The following is a 26,415-nucleotide window of genomic DNA, read 5'->3' on the forward strand; positions in this document are numbered from 1 at the left end:
GTAACTCAGTAGGATTTATACTTGGGTCTTGCTAAGAAAACTTGCATGCACAACGCATATTCCACCATCGCATTCTACACCATTATTTCATCGCATTAAACAACGCATCATTTGTCAAGATCAAGGTGAACTCCAGAAATGGATAGGGTCACTTTAGGTTTTGCCCCAATTAGATTTTTTCCCTTCAGAATGGCTGGTTGGGGCAGACTCTAAGGCCTAAAATGGCGGGTCACACTTATGGGAGATTGTTAAGTAAGTTAATGATCTCTTGACCAAATCAATGATGGCTAGTCATTATAGGAGCAAGAGTTGTTCTGGTATTAATGAGTGGTTGAGAACTTCTCAATTCAAAAGAGGGATAATTGACATCCCTTCGGCGGCTTTTGTCCTAAACCTTTGCAGCGTCATTGCGAAACTAGATGTCACACGGGGTTCATTTTAGTTTTGCCAAAACCTTATTGGATGTTGTTTGTTTTACAATGGGTATATGCTTAAAACCTAACGTAGGTCAATGTGTTTTTCTTTTTAGCAAATCGTTAGTATTTCCATTTAGTGCTTTAATATGACCGAATACATATAATGGAAAGAATCGTGTGAAATGTATTTCGTGGCAAACGACCTCGAATTTGTCATGGTTGAGGAGTGTCCTCAAGTCCTGACCCTTGATGCACCGCGAAATGTTCACAATGCATATAAGGTGTGGATGAAGGCTAATTCATTGACCCGACTTCACATTTTGGCTAACATACCTGATGTTTTGGCCAAAAGGAGAATATGGTCATTGCACGTGATATCATGGGCTCGTTGCAAGATTTGTTTGAACATCAATTCTTACTTTTCGAGCATAAAGGGATAGATGACAAAACAAGTAGTGTTAGTTTTTCTGACACTGATCCCAGTACTCTCCAAAAGAGGAGGAAAGACAGTAAATCTGATTTATTGGTCTTAGAGACGTGTTTGGTAAAGAATGATGATTCTATCTGGATCTTAGATTCTGGTGCTACCAACCATGTCGGTTCTTCTTACTAAGGATTCAGTTCTTGGCAATCATTACCACAGGGAGAGATGACTCTACGAGTCGGTACTAGTGGGGTTGTTTTAGCTGTTGCTGTAGACAGGCTGAAGTTATTTGTTGACAAGAAACGTTATCTGTTACTGGATAATGTTTTTGTAGTTCCTCATATTAAGAGGAACTTAATCTCGATTTCTTGTCTCATTGAACAAGGGTACACCGTCTCTTTTTCTGAGAATAAAGTGTTTATTATCAAGAATGGAATGGAGATTGGTTATGGTTCAATGGAAAGTAACTTATATGTATTAAGGCCTTTAGTCATAAAAGCCTTGTTTAACACTGAAATGTTCAGTACGATAACAACAGCTAAAAGACCAAAGGTTTCTCCTAAGGAAAACACCCATCTTTGGCATCTAAGGTTAGGTCACATCAACCTCAATAGGATTGAGAAGTTGGTGAAAAGTGGACTTCTAAAGAGTTTAGAAGAAAACTCCTTGCCAGTATGTGAATCATGCCTCAAAGGCAAGATGACCAAACGACTTTTTACTAGAAAAGGTTACAGAGCCAAGGAAGCCTTGGAGCTTGTACATTCAGACCTCTGTGGTCCAATGAATGTTAGAGCTCAGGGTGGGTATAAATATTTCATCTCTTTCATCGATGATTATTCACGATACGGGTATCTCTACCTAATGCAACGTATGTCTAAAGCCCTTGACAAGTTAAAGGAGAGGCTGAAGTTGAAAACTTGTTAGGTAAGAAGATAAAAACACTACGATCTGATCGTGGTGGAGAGTATATGGACCTCCAATTCTAGAACTATATGATAGAACATAGGACTGCATCCCAACTCTCGACCCCTGGTACATCTCAGCAGAATGATGTATCAAAAAGGAGAAACAGAACCTTGTTGGACATGGTTCGGTCTATGATGAGTTATGCTCATCTTCCAGACTCGTTTTGGGGTTTTGCAATGGAGACTGCATGCTATATCCTGAACAACGTTCCCTCGAAAAGTGTTTCTGAAACACCTTTTGAGTTGTGGAGAGGCCATAAAGGTAGTTTACGCCACTTTAGGATTTGGGGCTGTCCGACACATGTGCTAGTGCCTAACTCAAAGAAGTTGGAACCGCGTTCGAAGGTTTGCCTTTTTATAGGCTACCCTAAAGAAACGAGAGGTGGATACTTCTATGATCTGACTGAGAACAAAGTGTTTGCTTCTACAAATGTTATCTTCTTGGAAGAAGACCACATTCGGGATCATAAGCCACGAAGTAAGCTCGTTTTGCATGAGATTTCTAGTGAGATTGGGACTGCTGAGGGTTCAACAAGAGTTGTTGAATAGACTGATAGATCAACAAGAGTTGTTGATACATCTAGTTAACCAGCTCAAGAGTTCAGACTGCCTCGATGTAGTGGGAGGGTTATGAATCCACCGGATAGCTACATGGTTTTAACTGAAGCCCAAAACGTCATTTCGAATGATGGGGTCGAGGATTCGTTGTCTTTTAAGAAAGCAATGGAGGATGTTGACAAAGATGAATGGGTTAAAGCCATGGACCAAGAAATGGAGTCTATGTACTTCAATAACGTTTGAGAGCTTGTTGATCCACCTGATGGGGTAAGACCTCTTGGGTGTAAGTTGATCTATAAGCAAAAGAGAGGTGTACATGGAAAGATGCAAACCTTTAAGGCTTGACTCGTGGCAAAGGGTTATACCCAGGTTGAGGGAGTTGACTATAAGGAAACTTTCTCACATGTTGTCATGCTCATGTCTATCCGGATACTCCTATCCATAACCACATTTTATGATTATGAAATATGGCAAATGGACGTCAAGACCACCTTTCTTAATTGTAATCTTGAGAAAACCATCTATATGACTCAATTAGAGGGGTTCATCGTTCCAGATCAAGAGCAAAAAGTTTGAGAGCTTAATAGGACCATTTATGGGCTGAAACAAGCATCTAGATCATGGAACATCAGATTTGACATTGCGGTCAAGTCGTTTGGCTTTGATCAGAACGTTGATGAGCCTTGTGTCTACAAGAAGATCATCAATAGCTCAGTAGCTTTCCTGGTACTATATGTCGATGATATCCTACTCATTTGGAATGATGTAGGGTATCTAACTCACATTAAGAAATGGCTAGCAACCCAGTTCCAAATGAATGATTTGGGTGAGGCACAATATGTTCTAGGGATCCAGATTATTCGAGATCATAAGAACAAATAGTAGCCCTGTCTCAGGCATCGTAAATCGATCAAATGTTGATCAGGTACAGGATGCAGAATTCCAAGAGGGGTCTATTACCCTTCAGGCATGGAATCGTTTTGTCTAAGGATCAATGTCCTAAGACACCTCAAAAAGTTGAGGTAATGAGACAGATTCCTTATGCTTCAGCTGTAGGAAGCTTAATGTATGCAATGTTGTGTACGAGACCCGACATTTGCTATGCAGTAGGGATTTCCAGTCGGTATTAGTCCAATCCAGGATTTGATCATTGGACAGCGGTTAAGATGATCCTCAAGTATCTTCGGAGAACAAGGGACTACATGCTCGTGTATGGAGATAAGAATCTGAACCTTATAGGATACACGGACTCTGACTTTTAGATCGATAGAGATTCTCGCAAATCGACATCGGGGTCAGTTTTCACTCTAAATGGAGGGGATGTAATGTGGCGAAGCATCAAGCAAGGATGCATCGTGGACTCCACTATGGAAGCCAAATATGTAGCCACTTGTGAAGCAGCTAAGGAAGTTGTTTGGCTGAGAAAATTCCTTTCAGATTTCGAAGTTGTTCCAAATATGGATTTGCCTATCACTCTGTATTGTGATAACAGCGAGGTTGTAGCAAATTCGAAGGAGCCTCGAAGTCATCGTCGAGGTAAGCATATAGAGCGAAAATACAACTTGGTCAAGGAGATTGTGCATCGTGGTGATGTGATAGTCACGAAGATCGTGTCGGAGCACAACGTTGTTGATCCCTTTATAAAGGCTCTCACGGCTAAAGTGTTCGACGATCACCTATAAAGTCGGGGTCTGCGAAACATGCGGTATCTTGTCTAGGGCAAGTGGGAGATGATACTGGGGTATGCCCTAGTTTATTTTATATCGTACATTAGTCTCCCAAGGCATTAGGAAAAATGGGAGATTGGTGGGATTGGTGTCCTAATTCTCCCGGAGTCTCGTTGTTAATAATGATACACATTGTTTTATGAATAAAATAAATGTTATTTCATTCTAGCATTTACCCATATCCAATAAACAAAAATTCATGATTATCTTATGTAAACTTAAGCATGTATGTGTGATATACAAGTGGATCATGACTTAAGTGATAATCTAAATAGGTCTGTAGTATAAGGATTAAGATGGGATACTTGATCCTGGTAACAATACGGATACGGCCCGCTTTGTAGAGGTTTGCAAGTGTTGTAAACTATTACAGATGATAGATCATGACCATTCATATGGAGACATGCTAGCAGAGGTGTCCTATACAAAGAGTTTGTATAAGATCGGACCATGAGATGACTAGACTCTGTATATAACGCCATTGATATTGGAGACTTACATCTCACCTAAATGACCATAGGTAATACGACCTCAATCCTGAGTGTTTTGGGAACTCCTGCCCTTGGAGACTTACATCTCATTTTATTAGTATGGGTGAGAGTGGCTAGACTGCCAACTCAATATGCCTACCTTTTTGGGGACTTGTCTGATCTAGGAGCTGGGAACTCAATTACACAAAATGGAATTCACTCCTTTCCCGAAGCAGGGGTAAGTAGAGAGTTACTCCCTTAAGGTCTGATTCCGGGGCTTGAACATAATGGCCACAACTTCTCTTTGGAAGAGAGGACTCGGTCATAGTAGGACTATGACTTATGTTCATTATAGAATTCAGTGGTACTTAAGGAGTTAGATGTAACTACGGGGGCATGACAGTTATTGGTCGAGTTGTACTTACGACCGATCTATGAAGGGTTGTCGCACTATTGATTGGTTAAGCTAGACATATAATATATTTGTGGTAAGGAGAGTTTAGTTGTCGATCTTTAGTGGAGTGTCTGTCAGTTAACGAATGGTGGATTCCGTGACTAAAGAGTTTAGTCAGTTATTCACGTACCATTGGAGCTTCAAGCTACATGTCCATAAGGTCCCCCTAGTAGCTCAATAGATTCAAGCTGAGGATCAGTTCTTGGTGTTGATTTGAAATGTTCAAACTGACAAGAGGTAATTCGATTATATATGATATGATCGGTATGGTGTATGAGATACATTAAGTGCCATGGAATAGAAAAAGAGCTATGATTTATATGTTTCATGAGATGAAATATTAAAACTATAGGTTATAAATATATTATGGTAAGTTAGTTATCATTTATATTTATAATAATATTAGTTATTGCATAACTGTCTCTTTTTCTCTAATATCTGGGAGGTTATTGATGGGTTCATGGTAACCGTGAGATAAAAGAAAAAATATTTTCCTAATTTTAGTAAGAAAAAGAAAAAAAAAAGTTGTTTTTGAGATTTCCACTCTCGAAAAATTCTCACGAAGAAGTTGTTAAGTAAATAAGATTTACTAAGCGACAGCTTGAAGTTAGCTAAATGATCGTGGAGTGTTCTTACATGATAGACACTCAGCTAAGAGATGAGCTAAACGATCGCATACCTTTTCCTAAACGATTGGACATCGACCTATATGATAGGTTGTTCCATCTCCCACTTGCTCAATCGTTTACACAATTGTGGTTCCTCCCTATTTCTGCTTCAATCCAAGTCCACACAGAGCCCACCCTCTGGATTCTCACACTAGGAATACCAAGGTAGCCTTCTTGGTGGTGTCTTACTCAACTTGACACTATCGAGGTTCTGTGGAGGCCGTTCGTGATGTTTGGGGTGTTCATGACCCTGGTGATCACTTAGTTCGAGTATGCGGTGATCGTGCAGTGTGGTGGTCGTGTTGGACGAGCGTTCGTGTGTTGTTGTGTTGTTGTAATCGAGCGTTCATGATCAAGGAACTCGAAGATGAGTCTACAAAAGTGTGTTGATTCTTGTCCTTGATCTTTTGTAAAGCATGTTGCATTTCTATTTTAGCATAACTGTATGTATCCATTTGTGATTGTAATTGTAAAGTTCATATACGATTATAATTTAGAAAAATCATTCCGTTGCTCATGGAAATCCTCGTATTCGATTTCTTTCAACTTCTACCTTCAAATTTCTTCCATTATTATCTACTTTTTACAAATGGTTTAATGAATCAAGCCAAATTTTGAGAACTTCAGATGGTAGTTTTTAAGAACTTGATTTTCTCTTAAAAATAAAAACCCTTTTATGTGTTGTCAATTAAAACCACATGCATGCTTCTCCCTTTTCCACGAATTAAGCTACCTTAACAAAACCATATTTCTTTCTAGTTTGAAATTCATTTATTACTTTCTTTGCATGAGATCTAGAGAAGAAAAGGAGGAGATTTCGAAGGTCTTTTTAGGGATGAAGAAAATAGCAATCAATCGTGAAAAGGATGATGAAGGAGAAGGAAGAAGATGCAAGCAAGATTAAAGTGGTTCGACTAACAATTCCTTTGTCTGATTAAGGGTACCCTGTTAAATGAACTTCATTTTTTTACTTTTAATAAGGTTATTTATTTTATAGTGTTTATTTGGTTTTAACAAAATCATGGAAAAAGTGTCGATTTGAAATGTATGCATGCATGTAGTAACGGCCTAGTTTAAGTTCTAGGAAGTTAGGTCGTTACAGTTGGATCAGAGCCCATGTTTTGGGTTCTATAGACTGACATACTATGTAAGTCTAGATAGTTCCTATGGCCCAGTAAAGGATTCATCGTCATCACCAGGTATGTCTTACAAGTAAAAGTTTTCGATATCTTATGCATGAGATTTAATTTGATTTAATGTCTTCATAGACATGTTTTTATGATGAGGGATCCAGTAAGAGCTCATTTTTTAGTACATGTCAAGTTATGGTACCTAAACTCAAGGTAAAAAAGAAGGTTAGAGGAGGGGTTCAGGACTCCCAAGTTCAGGACCCCCAAACTCGGGATCCCTAAGTCTAGGACCCTTCCGCATCGACAGCTCAGAAGGATGGAAGCAGTGGGAGTCAAAATGTTCTGATAACTCTAACTCCACCTAGTGCCCAAGTTGATGAGGAAGCAATTACAGCATGAATTAGAAAAGTTATTACATCATCTTTGATGGGAAGGATACAAGGACTAATCTACAACGCAGTGGCAGAGCAAGCAGCTCAAACGAATCGAACTTAACAGGTACCGGTACCATTAGTGCAGAAGCAACCGACCTAGGCCCAGAACCAGAATGTGTAGGACTTGTCCCTTGAAGCCAAGCACCTGAGGGATTTCAAGAAATTCAACCCCTGTACCTTCGATGGGTTGCTAAAGGACACTACGAAGGCAGAGATGTGGTTATCCTTTGTCGAAACAATTTTCCGTTACATAAAGTGACCAGAGGATCAGAAACTCCATTGTGGAGTTTTTATGTTGATAAATAATGCGGAAACATGGTGGCATTCAACAGAAAAGATGATCGACACCAATAGAGTACTAGCATCGTAGGATCAGTTTAAAGAGCATTTTTTATGAAAAATACTTCTCTACCAAACACACGATACAACAAGCAAGCTGAATTCCTGAATTTGAAGTAAGGGGTTATGTCAGTGGAAGAGTATGAGCAAAAGTTTGATAAGTTGTCTTATTTGGCCCATGAGTTGGTGGCCATTGGGGTGGCAAGGACGGAAAGGTTCGTTCAGGGCTTGAGGAATGAACTACAAGGTATGGTGCATGCTCTTAACCTCAAGACCTACGCCGCAACACTGCGCAACCATAAGGATCTATGTTGACTAAAAAAGGAGCTTCCTTTGTTTGGAGTAAGGCTTGTGAAGACAGTTTTCAGGATCTCAAACAGAAGTTGGTTTCAACTCTAGTTCTTAAAGCACTAGATGGACCGGAAATTTTTGTTATTTATATCAATGCCTCCAAGAAAGGACTGGGGTACGTACTAATGCAGTAAGGTAAAATAGTTGCTTATGCTTCCCATCAGTTGAAAAACCATGAGCGAAACTATCCTACACATGACTTAGAGTTGGCAACAGTAGTTTTTTCCTTAAAGATTTGGAGACATTATTTATACAGCAAAAAGATATAGATTCTCACAGACTATAAGAGTTTAAAATACTTCTTCACTCATACTCGGTTAAATATGAGACTACAGATGGTTAGAGTTAGTGAAAGATTATGATTGTGACATTTTTTATCATCCAGGGCAAGGTAAATATTGTGGCATATGCTCTAAATAGAAAGACAACCTATTAATCAGCCCTAATTACCAAACAGATCCATTTATGCAAGGATCTTGAACAGGCTAAAATTGCAATAGCAATGGGGGAAGTCACTGCATAGTTGGCACAGTTGACAGTACAATCGACCTTGTGGTAGAAGATTATTGATGCACAGCAGAGTGATTCTTACCTTGTTGAGAAATTTCGCAAGGTGGGGTCAAGACAAGGTGGTGAGTTCTCAATATCTGCAAATAATGATCTTCTTTATCAAGGACACTTATGCGTACCTGCAGATGGTGACCTTAAGAATGAATTATTGTTAGAAGCTCATAGTTCCCCATTTTCGATACATCCTAGTAGTACTAAGATGTACCAGGACTTGAAGTGTTATTACTAGTGGAATGACATGAAAAGAGAGGTAGTAGAGTTTGTCAATAAATGCTTAGTGTGTCAGCAAGTGAAAGCCCTGAAGTAGAAGTCAGCAGGCTTGTTGCAACCCTTGAGTGTGCTAGAATGGGAGTGGAATAGTGTGTTTATGGATTTCATTGTGAGGTTGCCTCGAATGGCAAAAGACTTTACAGTGATTTGGGTTGTAGTAGACAGACTCACTAAGCTAGCGCATTTCATTCCAGGAAAGTCTACCTTTTCGGTGAATAAGTGGGCGCAATTATACATGAAAGAGCTGGTGAGATTACATGGAATGCCACTGTCTATCGTGTCTGACAGAGACCCTTGCTTTACATCCAGTGTTTAAAAGAGTCTTCAGTCAGCGTTGGGTACTCGGTTAAATTTCAGTACAGCTTTTCACCCATAGACTCATGGTCAAACAAAGTATTTGAACCAAACATTGGAAGATATATTGCGCGTTTGTGCATTGGATTTTCAGGGAGTTGGAACTCTGACCTACATTTGATGGAGTTTGCATATAATAATAGTAACAAAGCTACCATTGGCATGTCGCCATTTAAGGTCCTATATGGGAAAAGTTGCAGGTCTCCTATATGTTGGGATGAGGTTGGTGCAGAAGTTACTAGGACTTGAGATAGTGCATACCATAAATGAGGTAGTACAGAAGATCAGAGTACGTATGCAAACAACTTAGAGCAAATAGAAAAGTTAGGTCGATGTTAGGTATAAAGACCTAGAGTTTGAAACTGGTGACAAGGTGTTTTTTAAAGTAGTACCTATGAAAGGTGTTATGAGGTTTGGTAGAAAGGGGAAACTAAGTCCACGATTTATTGGGTCTTTTGAGGTCTTGGAGCGAATTGGCCCTATAGCTTATCGATTAGTGTTGCCACCATCTCTCTCTACAATTCACAATGTTTTTCATGTCTCGATATTGATGAAGTATGTGACAGATCCGTCTCATGTGGTGAACCTTAAACTACTACAGTTGAATGAGAACTTAAATTATGAAGAGAAGCCTGTTTGAATTCTCGCTGGAGATAAAAACTTTACGCAATAGGGAGATAGCATTAGTGAAAGTTTTATGGCAGAATCACCAGTTCGAGGAGGCAATGTGAGAAAGAGAGGATGGGATGAGAGCCCAGTACATAGAGCCTTTTCAGGATTAAACTTTCGAGGATGAAAGTTTCTTGAAGAGTGAAGAATGTGACATCCCAAATTTTTAGGAAATTTAAATTTAATTATATTGAAATATTTGGGGATTATTTTGAATGTTGAGGTTAAATTGAATTATTGTGCAAGGATAATTCAATTTTAAAATTTGCTTCGGTGAAGATTTGAAAGTTTGAATTTAATTTAAGGTTATTCTTCGTTGTGACTCTCTGTGGTTCGACTCCGTACTTCTCTTTACTACCTATTGAAGAGTAAGGCACGGAAAAGTTATTTGACCCGAGTCGAAGGGAAATTACCGCACCCTTTCGGCAACGATCACATCTGCCTAAAGATCCTTTACCTCCCATCTCTAATCCAAATCAACAAATCCACCTCCCCACTGCCAACCAAAATCCACTCTGCGGTTCCACTTCCACACAACTCCTAGAACTCACTATGCCAACGCCATAAAATGGCCACATGCCTCTGCCCTACCTGATGTTAATTATGTGGATGTTGATATGGATTCTATGCACGACTATTTTCAATCCTCCATCTTGCGTCCAGTCATGCAGGCATCCGACGCATGGGCTCAATGAAAGGATGAACAGTTTAAACTTCTTCTGGAAGTTCTTTCTACCCAAGCTCCCATTCCAATGATAGGCCAAATTAAATTTGTGGGTATATTCTGGAATTTCCTTCTTTTTTTCTTTTTTCTTTTTTTTTTCCTTTTGATGTAATCTGCTGATTTTGATATTCAATGAATTTACACTATAATCTTGCATTGGCATTCTCAATTCCTAATGAATTTTCTCTCTGTCGCCTTGTGATTGTCGCATTTGTGTATTTATTTTTCCATCATGATTATTTTGCTTGCATTATGTTGCCAAAATAACCACACTATGATGATACTAATGCATAACTGCAATTATAGAAATCAGATTGCATTTATTGCAAACTTTTTGATCTTCCAGGAGTCATGCATCTCAACTTTACAAGCCTGCAAGTCTTCGATCAGACCTCTTTGTCAAAAACTTTTCTTCATCAATCTTGCGTTTAATTTTCGACTATGAGGACCTTTCTATTCTCAGAATTTGGGGTGGGAGAGGTATGACTTGATGAACTCGAGGTTCAAAAAAATTTAAATAAAATAAAATAAATAAGTACATAAAAAATTCTAATTTCATCGCAAGGAAATCTAATCTGATAAGAGTTGAGTTGAGAATGATACTTACTCGTGATTGAATGATTCGTATGACGCCCATGCGGACAAGCTAAAACGAAAGTAGGTAACCAAGACCAATAAAAAAACTAGAAACTAAGTAAAATTAATCAACTCCGATGTCGATGCAAGAAAAACCTAGCTGAAACAAGATAGTTGAAACCAACACTTACTCGCGGTTGGATGATTCCCATGACACCCGTCCGGACAATCCAAAACGAAAGTAGATAACCAAGCTCAATGCAGAAAGAAAGGGAAAAAAAAAGCTTTTGAAACTTCATCAAATACAAAGATCGAAAACTAAGATGATTTAAGAAAATGAGATAAAGAATTTTGAGAATAACACTTCCTGCCTTTAGAGTTTAAAAAGAAACATCTCTTTGGAAAGTAAACAAAAGTATACCATTAAATAGTTATCTGTAGAGATCTCGAGGTATGGGAGTATCAAGAGGTTAAGCAACGCATAGGAAGTGAAATTTCACGTTAAAAGTAATTTAAAGAGATGCTTCAAGACAAACATTATTCTAAATTTGAGGGTGTGATAACTTGTATTTATACAAGTTATTGCCTCTTAGAATTAGAATAGTTAAAAGTTATTGATGAGAAACATTAGGATCACGAGGAAAATAAGGAAAAATCACCTTCCATGTGTTTATTGAATTCAAAACTAAGGTTTATGAAATTTCATCATTAGTTCGGTGAATATGCAAGAAAGCAGATGAAATCAGAGAAGAAAGAGTCATGCATTGAGAAAAGCAAGCGGTTGAAGAAGTGTTTGCGGTAAAGAAATGTCAAACGTATAGGAGAGGACCACTGACAACTACAACAATCGACGTGAAAAAGTTGCTTGACGCATCTGCCATAGTCTTGTGTAGCAGAATGGTCCTCACATCCAGCCATATATATAGGTTGCCCTGAAAGAGAGAGAACATACACAGAGAATCAAAAGAGAGTATTGGTCGATGAAGAAAATATTTTTCCATCTCCTGAGAGAATTCTTCTCAAGAATCACCCCCATCTTTCATCCCCGTCGAGAACAAGAACTCAAGAGAGTTCCTCACCTCAACCCTTCCTCCACGTCCACAGCTTAGAGCAAGCAACTGAAACCATTCAACTCGATGAGAAGCAAGAGACTGTTATCGACAACTTGTCTTCATTCCATCCATCATCTCTTTTTATCTCTTTACTTTTATATTCTTGTATTATTTACGATATTGTACTGAACACTTTCATAGTTAATACATCATGACTTCCATTTCTATTATCTCTTTTGTAAATCATTAGAGGGTTTTGGTGAGTCTAGCATAATTCCGACAAACATAGTAAAAAGTAGAAATTCATTTTGCTTGATACGTATTCATTTCCGTCTCTTGGTTCCATCTAGCTAATCATACCACATGGAGACAATTAACTACTCGAGAGAACAAGTGGTTGTAGATCTCATTAAGCAAAGTAAGAAGTATATTTAGAGATAAATACAACCTTGTATTCAAGTAACGTAAAGCATGCATCATAGAAATATGATACATGTGGCTAACTCACCGAGAGATGAAGTCTATGTGTGGTTATATGAACATAAGTAAAAACTTGGATATATGTTCAAAGGATTGATGTTATTCATCTCATCCTCCTTTTCTCTCATCTACATTTTCCCCTTATATTCTCCATTGTCTCTCTGTGCATACTCTACATCCACTCTTCACTAAAAGGTTTTATTTACTGTATTTTTATGTTTTATGCATGATACAAAATACATTCCACAATTTATTGATCATTTAACCTGTGAATCTGAGTAGGAAATCATTATTTAATTAGTTGAACATTAAGAAAATCCTCGTGTTCGACCTTGATCCTCACCAATAATACCTCTTCTTAAGTTTACATTTGGGCTTTTTAAGCGAAAACTTGTGAATTTTAAGATTCTAAGAGATTTTATCCACAATTATTTGAGTACCATATGCAAGACATTGGTAAAGGCTCACTAGAGAAGGAGAGTGGAGTTTCCACATTAGAAATGAAATGTGGGTTTGGGGAAGATCCACGAGATAGGTGGGTTTGAAAAAAAAATGTCAGGAGAGGTAAAGGAACAGATGAGAAAAAAATGGAACTTTCATGTAATTTTGAGAAAAGAACAATATTTAGACACTAAGTTCAAAACTCAAAGACCAAAAGTGCAATTTATCCTAAAACATTATTGAATTTTATTCTTGTTTTCTCTTTTTCACTCTCTACTCTCCTTAATCCTGACTGAGCTTCCATGAAAACAATAAGCATCTTCTCCATTTCACTTTATCTCTTTTTCTCTCTCTTCTCTCTCTTTCTCCTCCTCACAGAACTTCCATGGAAATAGTAACATTCATCTCTCTTTCTATTTCCTCTTCACACCTTCTTCTCTATTGCTTCTCTCTTAACTTTCAGGCTCTCTTACCCCCTCCCCCATATTACCATTCCAAATCTGCTGAAACCGACCAGTTGGTCGGCTTCATGAAGCATCCCAAGACCCCCTCCCCCACCAACCAACCAAACTCAATTAAAAACCGATGCAGACCAACCAATTAACAACCAGCTATAATCATTTTATCATCGTCAATTAGTACATTGTACAAAGGCAATCACATGAATGATAAACAACCAAATGCAAACTAAATTTGTAATTCGTTGACCAATTTTCAAATACGGTATTATATACACTTTTCCATGTCAAGACAGCTCTATATTCTAACCATTATATCTATATGACTAAATGTAATCAGTAAAACATGTAAAAATATTTTTTTTCGCACATACTTATAAAGGCCTTAAAAGTGGGTAATCTTCAAGAAGTTCGCGCTCAGACAATGTGTCGTTCTCATTCTGTGGTGTCCACAAAACTTCAACAGCCTGCATGCAAGCGAATCAATTTTGAGACACAGAAAAAACAAACAAGAAGTGAAATACTACAATACCAACTTACCAATATTTTGCTGGAAGGGATGGATGCAAGTTTTTGCAAAGCTTCCTTCAAGTCCCCGCTGCCATTGATAGTGGGCAGCTTATGAACTCCCTCAGCAGCCACCAATATTGTTATCTATAATATTCAAGACATTGTGATCAAAAGGGAGAAAATTGAAAATCAAGGCCTTTTCTCTCTCATCTAATCAGATTATCATTTCAGCAAAACAAATGCATCTTTCATGAAGATTTGAGACAAAATTCAGTAATCAATTATCTTACTCCAAAATAACACCAAATTTTTTATTTACGTTCAAGATGGTTTCAATTTTAATGGAGAACAGTACAACGTTTTGCAAATTTTCATTTAAATTAGAAATGCTAATGAACATTCTGGAGTGCAAAAGTGTCCAGCCAACATACAATTTTCAAAAACCTACTAAAAGTTGCAAGTAAAAGAATTGGTATAATTCATACTTTAACATAGTGGGTAGTCCCACAATTAGTATAGTCCATAAAACATATGATCCTTTTCTCTTCCTGATTCTTCCGTAGAATTGTGGCCGAAAGAGGACCATTGTTGAGATTTTGTCCAGATCTTTACAGAAACAAAAAGCTTCATCGATAAATGAAATTATTGAGGTTAAAGAGTAAACAAACTTCCAGTCACCTATGGTAGATTACAAAGTCTTTACAGACTGCATCTTTGTAGGTAATAGTGAGGGAAGACTATGTCAGTTTGCCCATGGGTAACCACTCCTCTGGTATGTGCGTGGATTCTTGAAATCCCTGGCTCCATTGCCTTTTGGACCTCTATCACAGAAAAATGTTGAAAGAAGGCTGCATCAATGGGGCTGGACGAAATAATTTCATGAAACCACCCTCACCAACATACCTAAATATTTTCTTTTATCTATCTTTGACATCCCTACAAGGGTGGCAGACATGATATGAAAAGTTTCTACAGAAGTTTCCTGTGGGAAGATTCTAGAGACAAGAAAATGTCCCATCTCCTAAAATGGAATATAGATGTCTATTAGAGTCTTGAATTTTTTAGAACCCCCTTGAATGTCTTAAAACTATTTTTCCAACTTGTCGCATATATTTTGATTTACCTATAAAAAAGTTTGGCTGCACTCATTCACATACTTAGCCTTTTTCAATCAAAACTTGATCATAGAGCTACAAACGGCATTTTTTGGGGGTTATGCTTCAAATCAAGAGGGATATAAATGTTCTGATCCTATTATAAAAAAAAAAAAAAATTAATGTGAGTATCGATGAAAGAGAAACAGTTGGCTGAAGATGACACCTCTCCCTAGTTGCCTATTCACCCAAACAACCAACACTTTGGCATTTACAGGTTTATTTAGTCACGACTTTAAGAGGTGCAATCTACTTATGGTCGAAATAGTGTGTGGTCATTAGTGATATGAGTTCAAGTGGGCATTCTTTGTGGGTCTTCGTGTTTAGGTGAATGCTCTCTCCATCGTGCACGGTTGAGTTCGCAGCCTTTTGTGTTCAAGTTAGTGATGAAGTTTGTAACTTCTGTTGGAGTGAGTTGTTGTCATCAACGAGTTTTTCCTTCCCACATTAGATGGTCTGCTATTTCTGGCGTAGTCTATGGTGAAGTTACGCCTCCAACACTATTGCTTGCCATCATCGGTCATCTATGGTCGAAGGTAGTTTCTCTTCTATTACAGGAAAAAGAACTATTAAATTGACCGATGCACTTTCTTTACAGTTTTTTCTTCATGTTTCTAAATTAGCCTGTAACTTTTTATCTGTCAGTAAACTTTGCTGAGATTCTAATGGTCTTGTCACCTCTTTTTAATCTTATTGTCTTTTAGCATCATAATTCAGGAAAGAGATTGCAAGAGCCAAGATCCTTGATGGTCTCTAATACTTTGGTAAAAGTTCTTTTACTAATAAAATAACTTAGGGTCTTAGTAGAATCAATTCTCTTTCGGTTCATAAACAAATCATACTTTGGTAAACATAGGTTAGGACAACCCAGTTTTCTCTATCTTAAACATTTGTTTCGAAATTTGTTCCAAAATGTTGATTGATGCAGGTATAATGTGCATATCTTGTTTTCCGATTAAAGAACAAACGGTTCATATGCTAACTAAAGGCCTGTCACATGGCCAATTTATCAAACTTCTCAACAAGCTAGCTATGGAAGACATCTATAAACCAAGTAAAGAGAGGGTGCAGTATTTCCTTTATATTTTTGTAATGTTAGAGGTGTATTTTATGTATATATTCATCATTTATATCAGTACAATTTGTTTCCTTATTAGTAGTTGGCCTTTCTTCTATACAAGAAGACTACATATTTGATTCATTAGATAGAAGAAATAAAAACAATAAATTTCTTTTCAAATTCAAGTTAGTATCAGAGCAAAAGGTCTTATGTTTGAACCTTTGCAATGTCATTCACTCCCCATTTAATATTGGTTTCCACTCCTTAGGTCTTCTACAAATTTCAAACCCACAGATGAGGGAAAGTGCTAAACTAATGATATATTATTAAATTTACCTTCTCCCATCAATTTAAGCGTTTGGGCTCATTGGTGATTTAAGACAAAAGAAAAAATATCTCCTCCCAAATGCACTGTGAAAAGGAAGCACTTTGGAGGAAGATCATAGCCATCAAATAAGCCAGGCTCCAAAATCATTTACTCCTGAAAGGACCCTTGGAAGTTCATCAAGAAGTATAAAAAACATATTTACCACCACATCACCTTTAAGGTTGCAAACGAGATACATCTTTCTGGGATGATCTTTGGATTGATCAACAGCCCCTAAAAGAAGTCTTCCAATCTATCAGAAAAAGTGTAAGAATGAAGCATCTATAAGTGATACCTGGAACATCCAAGACAGTGGTTGGAACCTAAACTTCAGAAGAAACCTCAGTAATCTAGAAGTTGACGACTGGATTATTCTCTAATGAGTGTGCTATCTTCAATTCACTTAACCAAATCCAATCTCTTGGCATTGCCATTTGGATAAAGAACCTTTCTCCTCCAAATCCTTGATGAATAATTTTGCTTCAAATGGGATTAAAGGGATGGTGGCTCTTTAACGTACTATTTGGAAAGGGGGGATGCTCAGAAAAAGGTGAAATTCTTCCTTTGGGAGCGTAAGCACACATGATAAACTACAAAGAAAGATCCCAGGACCTTGCCTTTCACCCAGCTTCTGTTCAATGCGCAAAAGAGATGCAGGGACACTTATCCATCTCTTCAGTAATTTCACCTTTAGCACTACCTTTTGGAACTATATTTCTAATGTGCTTGGATGGTCACTGATTCTTCCAGGGGAGGACACTCACCCGGCTCTTATCTTCACCGATCATCCATTTACAAAGGAAAAGAAATACCCTTTTTTTTACTTCACCAAAGCCTTCAACTGGTCTATATGGCTTGAGACAAACCATCACCCCAGTTGTAATTACCACATCACTTTTCTCCTAGAAAACACAGACATTTTAGTTTGTTTAGCATGTTCGTGCCAAAGACTCCCGTAGTTGGACACTTATCGGACACTTGTTACCACAATAGTGGTACAAAGTTAACATAGGTCCAACATTTGCTAGACGTATTAGGCCTTTAAATATCTTCATTTAGGAAAAGAAATGTCTTATTTTATTCCTCAATTCTCCAAGTTTTGATGTCACGATTCAATAAATAAGTAAAATTTACCCATCAATATGACCATATATTAGAACTATTCTAACAAATTAAGGAAAAATATTCACCTCAAGAATAAGACCCTTGTTTGGCATACTAAATAGACACGTAGTACTATATGAAAAAAATAATAACCTTTTAGAGTGAAATATATCAAACTCATTTTCTTAGCATATAAATGCATGAACTTATGGACTTTAAATTTTCTTATATAATAATTATAATTTTTAAAAAAGAAAATTGTTTACTAATAAAAAACATATCTTTGTTGGTTTATGTCCTAGATTTTCAAAAAATGACGTGCCACTGCATCCATGTCATGTTGTATCAGTGCTTCTTAGCTTCTCTCTACACAACCCGGTAGAGGTTTTTTGCAACTTCCCCTTACATGGGTTTGGCTTTTTGTGGAAGAAATAAATAATAAATAACAATATAAAACCTCTAGACATAAGCATGGACTCATTTTTATGAAGAAAAATTAGTATAACCTTGATATTAGATATTCTAATGAGAGTTTTGCATATGTTTGTTTACGAGTTTTTTTTTCCTGGACAGAGACAGTACATTCTCTAAATTCTGTATATGTATGTATTAGTATACAACATACGCAGAAATTTTGTTGTGTTTGATGTATAATGAATTTATTTCCTAATAAAATAAACAAATATTTGTAGTCTTTTAGAGGAATTAAGTAATACTAAATATACAACCAAGTAATGTAACACTCCCGTCCAAATTCTAAAATATTTGTCCCAGAAGAAACAGAACATCATATTTTTCTTTAAAATGAGTGGTTCTCCAATATTAAGACACTCACAATTCTCACCAAAATCAAGGGAATAAATATACACGAAGAACATGCTCTAGATCAGGAAATCAAGAAAAATCAAGACAGAAATTAATGCAGGATAGTAGTATATATTGCATAGAACTCAAACCCCAGAGAAACTAACCACAATGTACTCATTGCTAAATCCACTTGCCCTCTGGCTGCTTGTGCTCTGTCTTTTGATACTATTCACATTGACAAGAGTTTCCTCATCAAATTTCCCTCGCTCTTCAATTGATAATTTATTGAATCGTTTCTCTCCATCTTCTATACTACGCTTCACATCCATCTAAGTTTTTCAGAACAGAGTGTAAGCTTCCTACTAACTACAGCTAGTAATCAATGTACGAAATAATTCAAAGAAAGATGCGACAATAATCATGCACACAAAAATAAAATACACAAAAATAATAAAATATTAAAATAATAAAAAATAAATAAATAATATCAGAAGAAACTTTGGCACGACACTATCATGTCGCAAAATGGGTAAGGCTATGTACTCCACTGTTTAAGAGCATATGATACCAAAGTCCACCCCACTAATCCAAAGGAGACTATGAAAGTTCACACGTTCAAATTCCATTTCTAGGATATATCAAAAGTTTTCTTCTATCAAGCTTTTCAGCCGGAGGTCTAGACCTGAAAGGAGGGCTACATTTCCAATCCACAGCTTCGTGCCGTAACCTATGGTGCTGACCCGGGGACTAAATTATACATAACCAACTCATCAGTTTCGAGCGCTAATTTGGGTGAGGAAAGGATCAAGAGAAAGGATTCTTCTTTTTAATGTATAAAAAAAACGAGATATTCGTCCTAAGCCAAACTCTTAAATCTCTGATTGACCCAAAAACTTAAGTTGATGGGTTATAGTAAATTTAAGAGCTTTCTACACATATAGCCCAAATAAATAGGGCTAGTTATACAATTGTCTAAACTTTCCTGATTTTTTACACGAATAGCCCAATAGGCTATTATTTTACATAAAATATATTTGAAAGCAAGATTCGGTAAGAAGTTTCAAAGAAGAAATAAAGTATATTTATATACAATATATTTGAATTTTCTAAACATAAACCAAGGTATACTTGATAACTGCATGAACAAAGACAAATTGTACAATAAATCGTCTTATATACTAAACAATATATGCGATGTATATGTACATTTTTCAGAATATTTGTAACACACTAAAAAGAAATATGGTATATGTGATGTATATTTACATTTTCCAGTATATTACCAATATATTCAACATTTGAGATCTATCGATTTTCGGCTAAGACTATGAAAGAAAATAAACGAAATCTCCAAAAATGAAGAAAATATTAATTTGAAATATCCTACATTAAATGAATATCAACCGAAATTAATAAATAACAAAAACAAAGTCAAAATTCAAAAATGATGTTAATAAGAAAAGAATTAAACATTTCGAAAAATTTATTGATGAGAGATTATGTAATTCATGATATTTCAAAACATAACATCCTTATATAATTAATAATAAATCCACAAATGATATTTTTTTTATTTTAAAATATTATGAAATTAAAATATGAGAGAGAATCTATCAAAAGGTTAAAAATGTCCCAAAATGTTGGTAAAATCTAGTTATGAAATATTACTAAATTTAGGATATTTGTGAAATATTAGTAATGTAATAGGCTAATTCCCTAAATCTTTCTTAATTAATTATATCAACATTTTAACGATCCCCCTTACTTTGTGGGATTAAAATGTGTAAAAGACTTGCCAACAAGTAGAAATCAATATTAATTGGGAGGAAATGACATTAGTGGGTTTTGAACATAGGGCCTCCGACTCTGGTACCATGTTAAATCAATGATTGACCCGAAAGCTTAAATGGGTGGACGATGATAAATTTACTTATCAACGCTTTAACACAAACAAAGAAGGATCTAAAGGACAAAGGAATCTGATGCTAACCCATTCTGAAAGAACTAAAAAGGGACGAAAGAAAAGCCCATCAGTCTAGGTTACTTGGAAAGCTGGCAATGGTTTGGGTATGAGCTTCTGGAATGACTTGTGGCTTGCCTATGACTCTCTGAAAACCCGATTTCCCTCATTATAGAATATCTCTTAGAAGATTGATGCATCTGTCGAATCAATCAGTTTCTTGGAACTTCCGTCCTAGAAGAAATTTATGGAGGTGTAAATTGAAGTTTGGGCTTGCCTCTCCAATGCCTTCAAATCAACCAAACTCACTTATTTGCCTGATAGTTTTTTTTCTAAAGGAAACAAACTTTTCATTGATATAATGAAAAGAGATTAATGCTCTAAAATATAAGACTTCCAAAGGAAAAAAAAGTAGAATAGAAGAGACAATCACAAAAGATGAAGAGTACAAGCCTAATAAGACAAAAAACCTACAACTAAGAGGCACCAAACACTTGGAAAGAGAGACCCCTACAAGAAGCTAAGAGACCAACCAAACAAAAAAAAAAAAAACAAAGAGACCAACACAGCCATACACCACAACACAAAAATGATAACAATGTACCGCGATAGGCCAAAAACCCTAAAAATTATTTGCTTAATAGTTGGTGCTGGAATTTAAAGAGCCTATTCTACCAAATCTCGTTCCATCTCCTTAACTTCCAGGGTGATTTGAACAGCAAAGATCTCTATATATTCATATGGAAAGGAATATACCTCAATAAGATAAAGTTTTTATATGAGAATTATAAAACAATAAAATAAAAAATAATAATAATAATAAAATTAAAAAAAAAAAAAAAAAAAAAAAAAAAAAAAAAAGCCAATTGGTTACTAACTCTTATTTGAGCGATTTGTGAACTTTATACCAACTTTTGACCATATTCAAGATAAGTTTTCTGTTCTCTCTCTCTCTCTATATATATATATAAAGCAGATTACATGATAATGGTCGAAAACAACCTGAGATAAGGCCTCTTGGCTAAAGGAAGATATTGGCTTTTCCCATGAGAATGAAAAGTGTATCCAATGCATAGCACTCAACTTACTCTCTCAAATGTAAGGAAACCAGAACATGATTGTGCTTTAGCAAGGTATCCACCACCCCAATTCAAGTTGACTTTTGTTCTAAATATCTATTTTCGCTCTTCTCCAATATTTCTATAATACAAACCATTTGTTCATAAGGCAGTAATTCTTTTTAAATAAAATGCACCATGGGGGGAACGGACGGAGATTGAGAGAGAAGGGATAGTGCAAATTATTCATTAACATTTTCTTGCTATTAGGTAAAGTTTAGAATAACTATTCAAAGATTCAACTCATCTAGCTATTCTTGTAGTAAAGGTGTCTGTAGTCTATTCAGTTTCTTGTGTATTACGTTCACTTATTGAAGTATCTTAATTATTTTACATTCCCCTGGCTTATTCAACCTGTTTTATTCACAGACATTCATGGACAATCAGCATTGTATCCAGCAACCCTTGGAAAACAATTAATATGCATTCTGTGCAGCTAAATCAGGTAGTCTCCAAGGAGATAGTGGGACTTACAGATGAATAACCTGAAATGCAATAATCAGGATGTCGAAGCAGTGCTAGAATTGTTTCTGCAACCCAAAGATGAAAGCAAAATCACATGGAGAATAAATTACTTTGACCATGAAACAAAAGAGCATGGTGATTGCAACTTAAGGAAATCTCCACAAACGCATTCTGGAAAAGTTCTAAAGACAATTTCAAAAACAAATAACAATATCAACTTAGAACGTTCATTCTATGGCACATGCTGGAAACTTCTTATTGTTTACTTTTTTGGGTAAGAAATGATGGAAACAATTTCAGAAAACATAAGACAGAATCATTGGCTAATAGGGTTTTTCATATTTCTAAATACCTTCTCATACAGGACTAACAAGACAGTTTACTGTTTTTCTTATGAAAGGAAATAGAAAGTGAGGTAATTAATTCCAAAAGAAGAAGAAATCCATGGTTTACCAGTTAAAACATAGCTCAAGCCCTCAGGGGTTGATGTGTCGGCACTTTCAGCAATTCTATTTAGATCTCTTTGGAGTCCCCGGCCCATGCCCAACAGCCCAACCTAGGGAGAGAGAGAGAGTTACATCATGATTTTGGAATGATGACACTATCGTGGAAAATTTTCCATACAGCAAATTGTAACTCTACAATACATTTATTTATCCTACAAGATAATCAATTCTTCATGGCTACCAAAATTAAACTTTCTAAAGTGCATTCAATGTACCAATACTTTATTACATTTGTTTCTCCAATCATGAAACTAAACTTCATAGCCTTTATTTTTTTTCCCCTTTGCATTGTAGGAAACCAAAGGAACCTTCCATTAAAATAATTTTTAAGAAACCACAAAAGTGAAACGGAAATTACAAAATCTCTTCCAGTTATGAAAAAAAAAAAAAAAAGATGGTCAATCTATGATTAGTTAAGGAAATGGGGGTCTCAACATCTTTGAAGGCTCTATCTTTTCAACAATAAACACCCCCAGTCCTGAAGAAAATATAAAAATAGCAACGTGATAGTGTTGAGGATCCCACATTGGAAAAATCAAGGGACTTCACAAATTTTATCAACAATTTTTTATCTCTAGTCGACTTCTCAATGGGATTCGAACCCATATGAAGTTATGATCATCTATCAAAGAAAAAAGAACAAAGAGATCTTGTAGGATTCCCGAGAAATTCTTCGATTTCTTCCACAATGGATTATTATTCATCTGCTTCTCAAATCTCATGTTCTGTGAATACGGAATAGTCAGGACATTGAGAAATATCCAGAAAAGCATTTAGGAAAACGGTCTTATTCTATCTCTGTTCGTTCCATTATGGACTACTACTCCTATTGCCAATTGGTTTTGAGATAGAACTCTATGTTATCTAAATATGTTATTAGAGCCTATAAAGCCTCACATGGGTATTCATTTCAGAAACAAAAATTGAGATCTGATCCAAGAATGGTGAGCCCAAAGAGGCACAATCTTAAGAGAGCAGGTTGAGAATCCCACATTATAAAAATGAAGGGATATCACAATCTTTATAAGATACATGAGCTACTCCCCTTATTGTCAATTGGTTTTGAAAACTTCATGTTATCAAATTGATAGCATGACCAGACCTCAAAATCTTCCTCTTCTTTTTAAAAGAATGACCTCCATGAGCACAGGGATGAGGGCATTAAAGTTAGCTGGTAGAGGTGGGATCTTTTCTTAGATTCTGCCAGAAAATAGAATTGGAAGAAAGATGAGATTGAGTCTCATTATCTTCTTTGAACAAAGATTGGAGAGAGAACCATATCTATACAAGGATGTTTATTCTGAATCCCTATTTTACAATCTGATAACTTTAGAAAATCGTTCAAGTTCTTGAGATTTCAATTTATGGGAGCTCAAACAGTCACGTATCCTCATTTTTTTGTTCAATAAGATAAGAAACATGACACTTTCCATTTAAAAGGAAGGGAATAACACATCCAAGTGGGTAGTGTAGTTAAAATTTTGTCTAATGCACTCCAAATAGAGGCTATGTTAGGTAAATCCTCAAAGAGTATAAATATCTTTTCACTACTATTTTTGTCGAAAAGCATATGGTTTCTCGTCCAAATGGCACGAGAGGGATATAACTGCATTTCTACCAAGAATTCTACTTTTATCAGTAAACTACCTTCTTAGGACAGAAAGAGCTTTTACTTCCTTCTTAGCTTTTTTCCCATACCCATCTGCTTCTTGAATTTCCTCTGAAGGATTAACTACAACCATTATACCATCACTCCCGTTCTTCACTTCCTCAAAAGCCAAGATCGCCTCCACCTCTAAACTAATAAAGGATCCTCCTTTCCCTGGAAACACATCTGATACTCCTCAGGGATCTCTCTATTAAGCATGGCCCCGTTTCCTCTTCCTCTTGGTCCAAGTGCGAACTTTCTTGACTAGAAATTGATACCTCAAAGAGCATGTCCCTTTCTTCATCCAGCTTTTCTATTCTATCACAAATTATGTTGGAGAGATCAACCGTAGCTCCAGCCAGAACCATTTTCTAAATATTCCACAAACATGACCAATTTACCCTTTCCTTCTTTCGTCTACTTTTTAATTTTGGAGCGCAAATCTGGATAGTTCAAGTGTAAGGACCACCAATACACTGTATTTTCTAAGATACCTGTGACCCCGTGGAATTCAAGAGAAGGCTACAATCAAAAAAGCGTCGCCTCAAGTTAAAGGTCTCAGGCATGTAACACATTTACGCTAGGTATAATCAATACACCATTCAGCATAACTTAGTACTTGAATACAACAAGGAAGAATGATTGTGAGGGCTAAGTAAACTCGTCATTATTGCTTTCTTTTATTTGTGACTAGGGAAACTTGTTGGCCCTGTTGTTTATTAATAATCAAGCCAACCATATCCATTGCATCAAATCCTACTTTTCACAAATGAACAAAACGCATTGAAATAGACTGTCATTTTTTTCACGACAAAATTACTGATGGATTTCTCAAGCTATTACATGTTTGATTGTCTTCTCAATTGGCTTATATGTTCACCAAGGCATTACCATCCTCTGTTTTATGCTTTGTTTTGGGCAAGTTGGGCAATATTGACATCCATGTTCCAACCTGCGGGAGAGTATTGATATAGTAAATTTGTTGGACCTATCTTCTTCAGCTGTATTTATTACTTAAATCTGTTAGTGGCGGTTTTTAGTTTTAGATATTGTGTGTTGTAAGATACTATCAATGGAAGATTTCTCCTCATTTCACGCGTGTTACTTCTAAAGATGAATGAGAGTAAACAGTAACACGAGAACACAAATATGAGAACAGAGAGAGAGAGTGGTTTATCATACTTGAAGTTTAAGTACGCTAGTTTTTTCAGAAGCAGTAAGAACACTACTGTCGGAACGATCAGAGAGAAATCCCGAGACCAAAAGAAACGCCGCGAAACCCGCCAATATGAAGACGAAACTCGAGCCAGCACCGACTCCGACCCCAACTGCCGGCCCAACATAAATCCCGCCGCCGCCAAATACCGACGGAGAACTGTACGGTGCAGAATACGAAAACCCCGAACTCATCCTCGGAGTCGAGTAGCTCCTCGAAGACGAGGACGAGCGAGACGAAAACGAACTTCCTCCAACTCGTCCACCAGAAGCGGCCAATGCAGAATTAGGATCATACATCAACAGCAATCCCAACAACACCGCAGCAATTGCAGGCTTCCGCAACGCCTTGAGGGCATTCATAATCGAAATCCCAATTACCTCCATTGGGCTTTTGGGTTTATCTCCATTAACCAATTCCGCCGAACTAGATTGCGCAATCGAAGTCGTTGAACTCTTCCCTTTCTCGGCAAAGAAGCACCTAACACCGGATTTGACAGAGCTAGAATCTTGTATTCTCAAATTTCTGGTTAAGATAAAGGGTCTGTAGAGATGATAACGACCACTTGTTGATGGAGAAGGAGAGGGGGGGAAATGAACTGGGAATTTTTTGTTCCATTTCAATGGATGGGGTTCGAGCAAGGAAGCTGAAACCATGGATTTTGGAGAATTCAAACTGGAATTTTGAGGAATTCGGAAGAGAAGATAAATGGATTGGAGAATTTTTTTTTTTTTTTCTCTCTCTCTCTCTTTTTTCCAATTAATTTTGGTGGGAACGATTAGTTTTCTTTTCCCGGAGGATTTGTGTATGTTGTTGTGGTTGTGGGAACGGCCAGGGTGTGAAGTGATGACGTGGCAGATATTTGTGATCCTCGTCGTTAACGTGGAATGCCCTTCTCTCCAACCGGTTTTTAAAAAAATAAACCTAGTTAAAAATGCATACGCCATCCAACGTCGTTAATCTCGTAAGT

The 26,415-nt window shown here is 36.7% G+C and overlaps 1 protein-coding gene across 1 annotated transcript; it reads right to left on the minus strand.

The window, feature by feature from the left end:
• Positions 1-11,843: 11,843 nt before the first annotated feature.
• On the minus strand, positions 11,844-26,233 carry LOC120071609. Its single transcript, XM_039023958.1, has 7 exons — positions 25,412-26,233; positions 22,529-22,631; positions 22,085-22,140; positions 18,697-18,861; positions 14,071-14,184; positions 13,905-13,997; positions 11,844-12,031 (listed from the first exon to the last, which is right to left on the minus strand). Exons 1-6 carry the CDS (start codon positions 26,099-26,101, stop codon positions 13,905-13,907), a joined length of 1,221 nt encoding a protein of 406 aa, XP_038879886.1. The 5' UTR covers positions 26,102-26,233; the 3' UTR covers positions 11,844-12,031.
• Between the last annotated feature and the right edge of the window lie 182 nt (positions 26,234-26,415).

The sequence above is a fragment of the Benincasa hispida genome, chromosome 2, assembly GCF_009727055.1.
Source record: "Benincasa hispida cultivar B227 chromosome 2, ASM972705v1, whole genome shotgun sequence".
NCBI classification, from domain to species: Eukaryota; Viridiplantae; Streptophyta; class Magnoliopsida; order Cucurbitales; family Cucurbitaceae; genus Benincasa; species Benincasa hispida.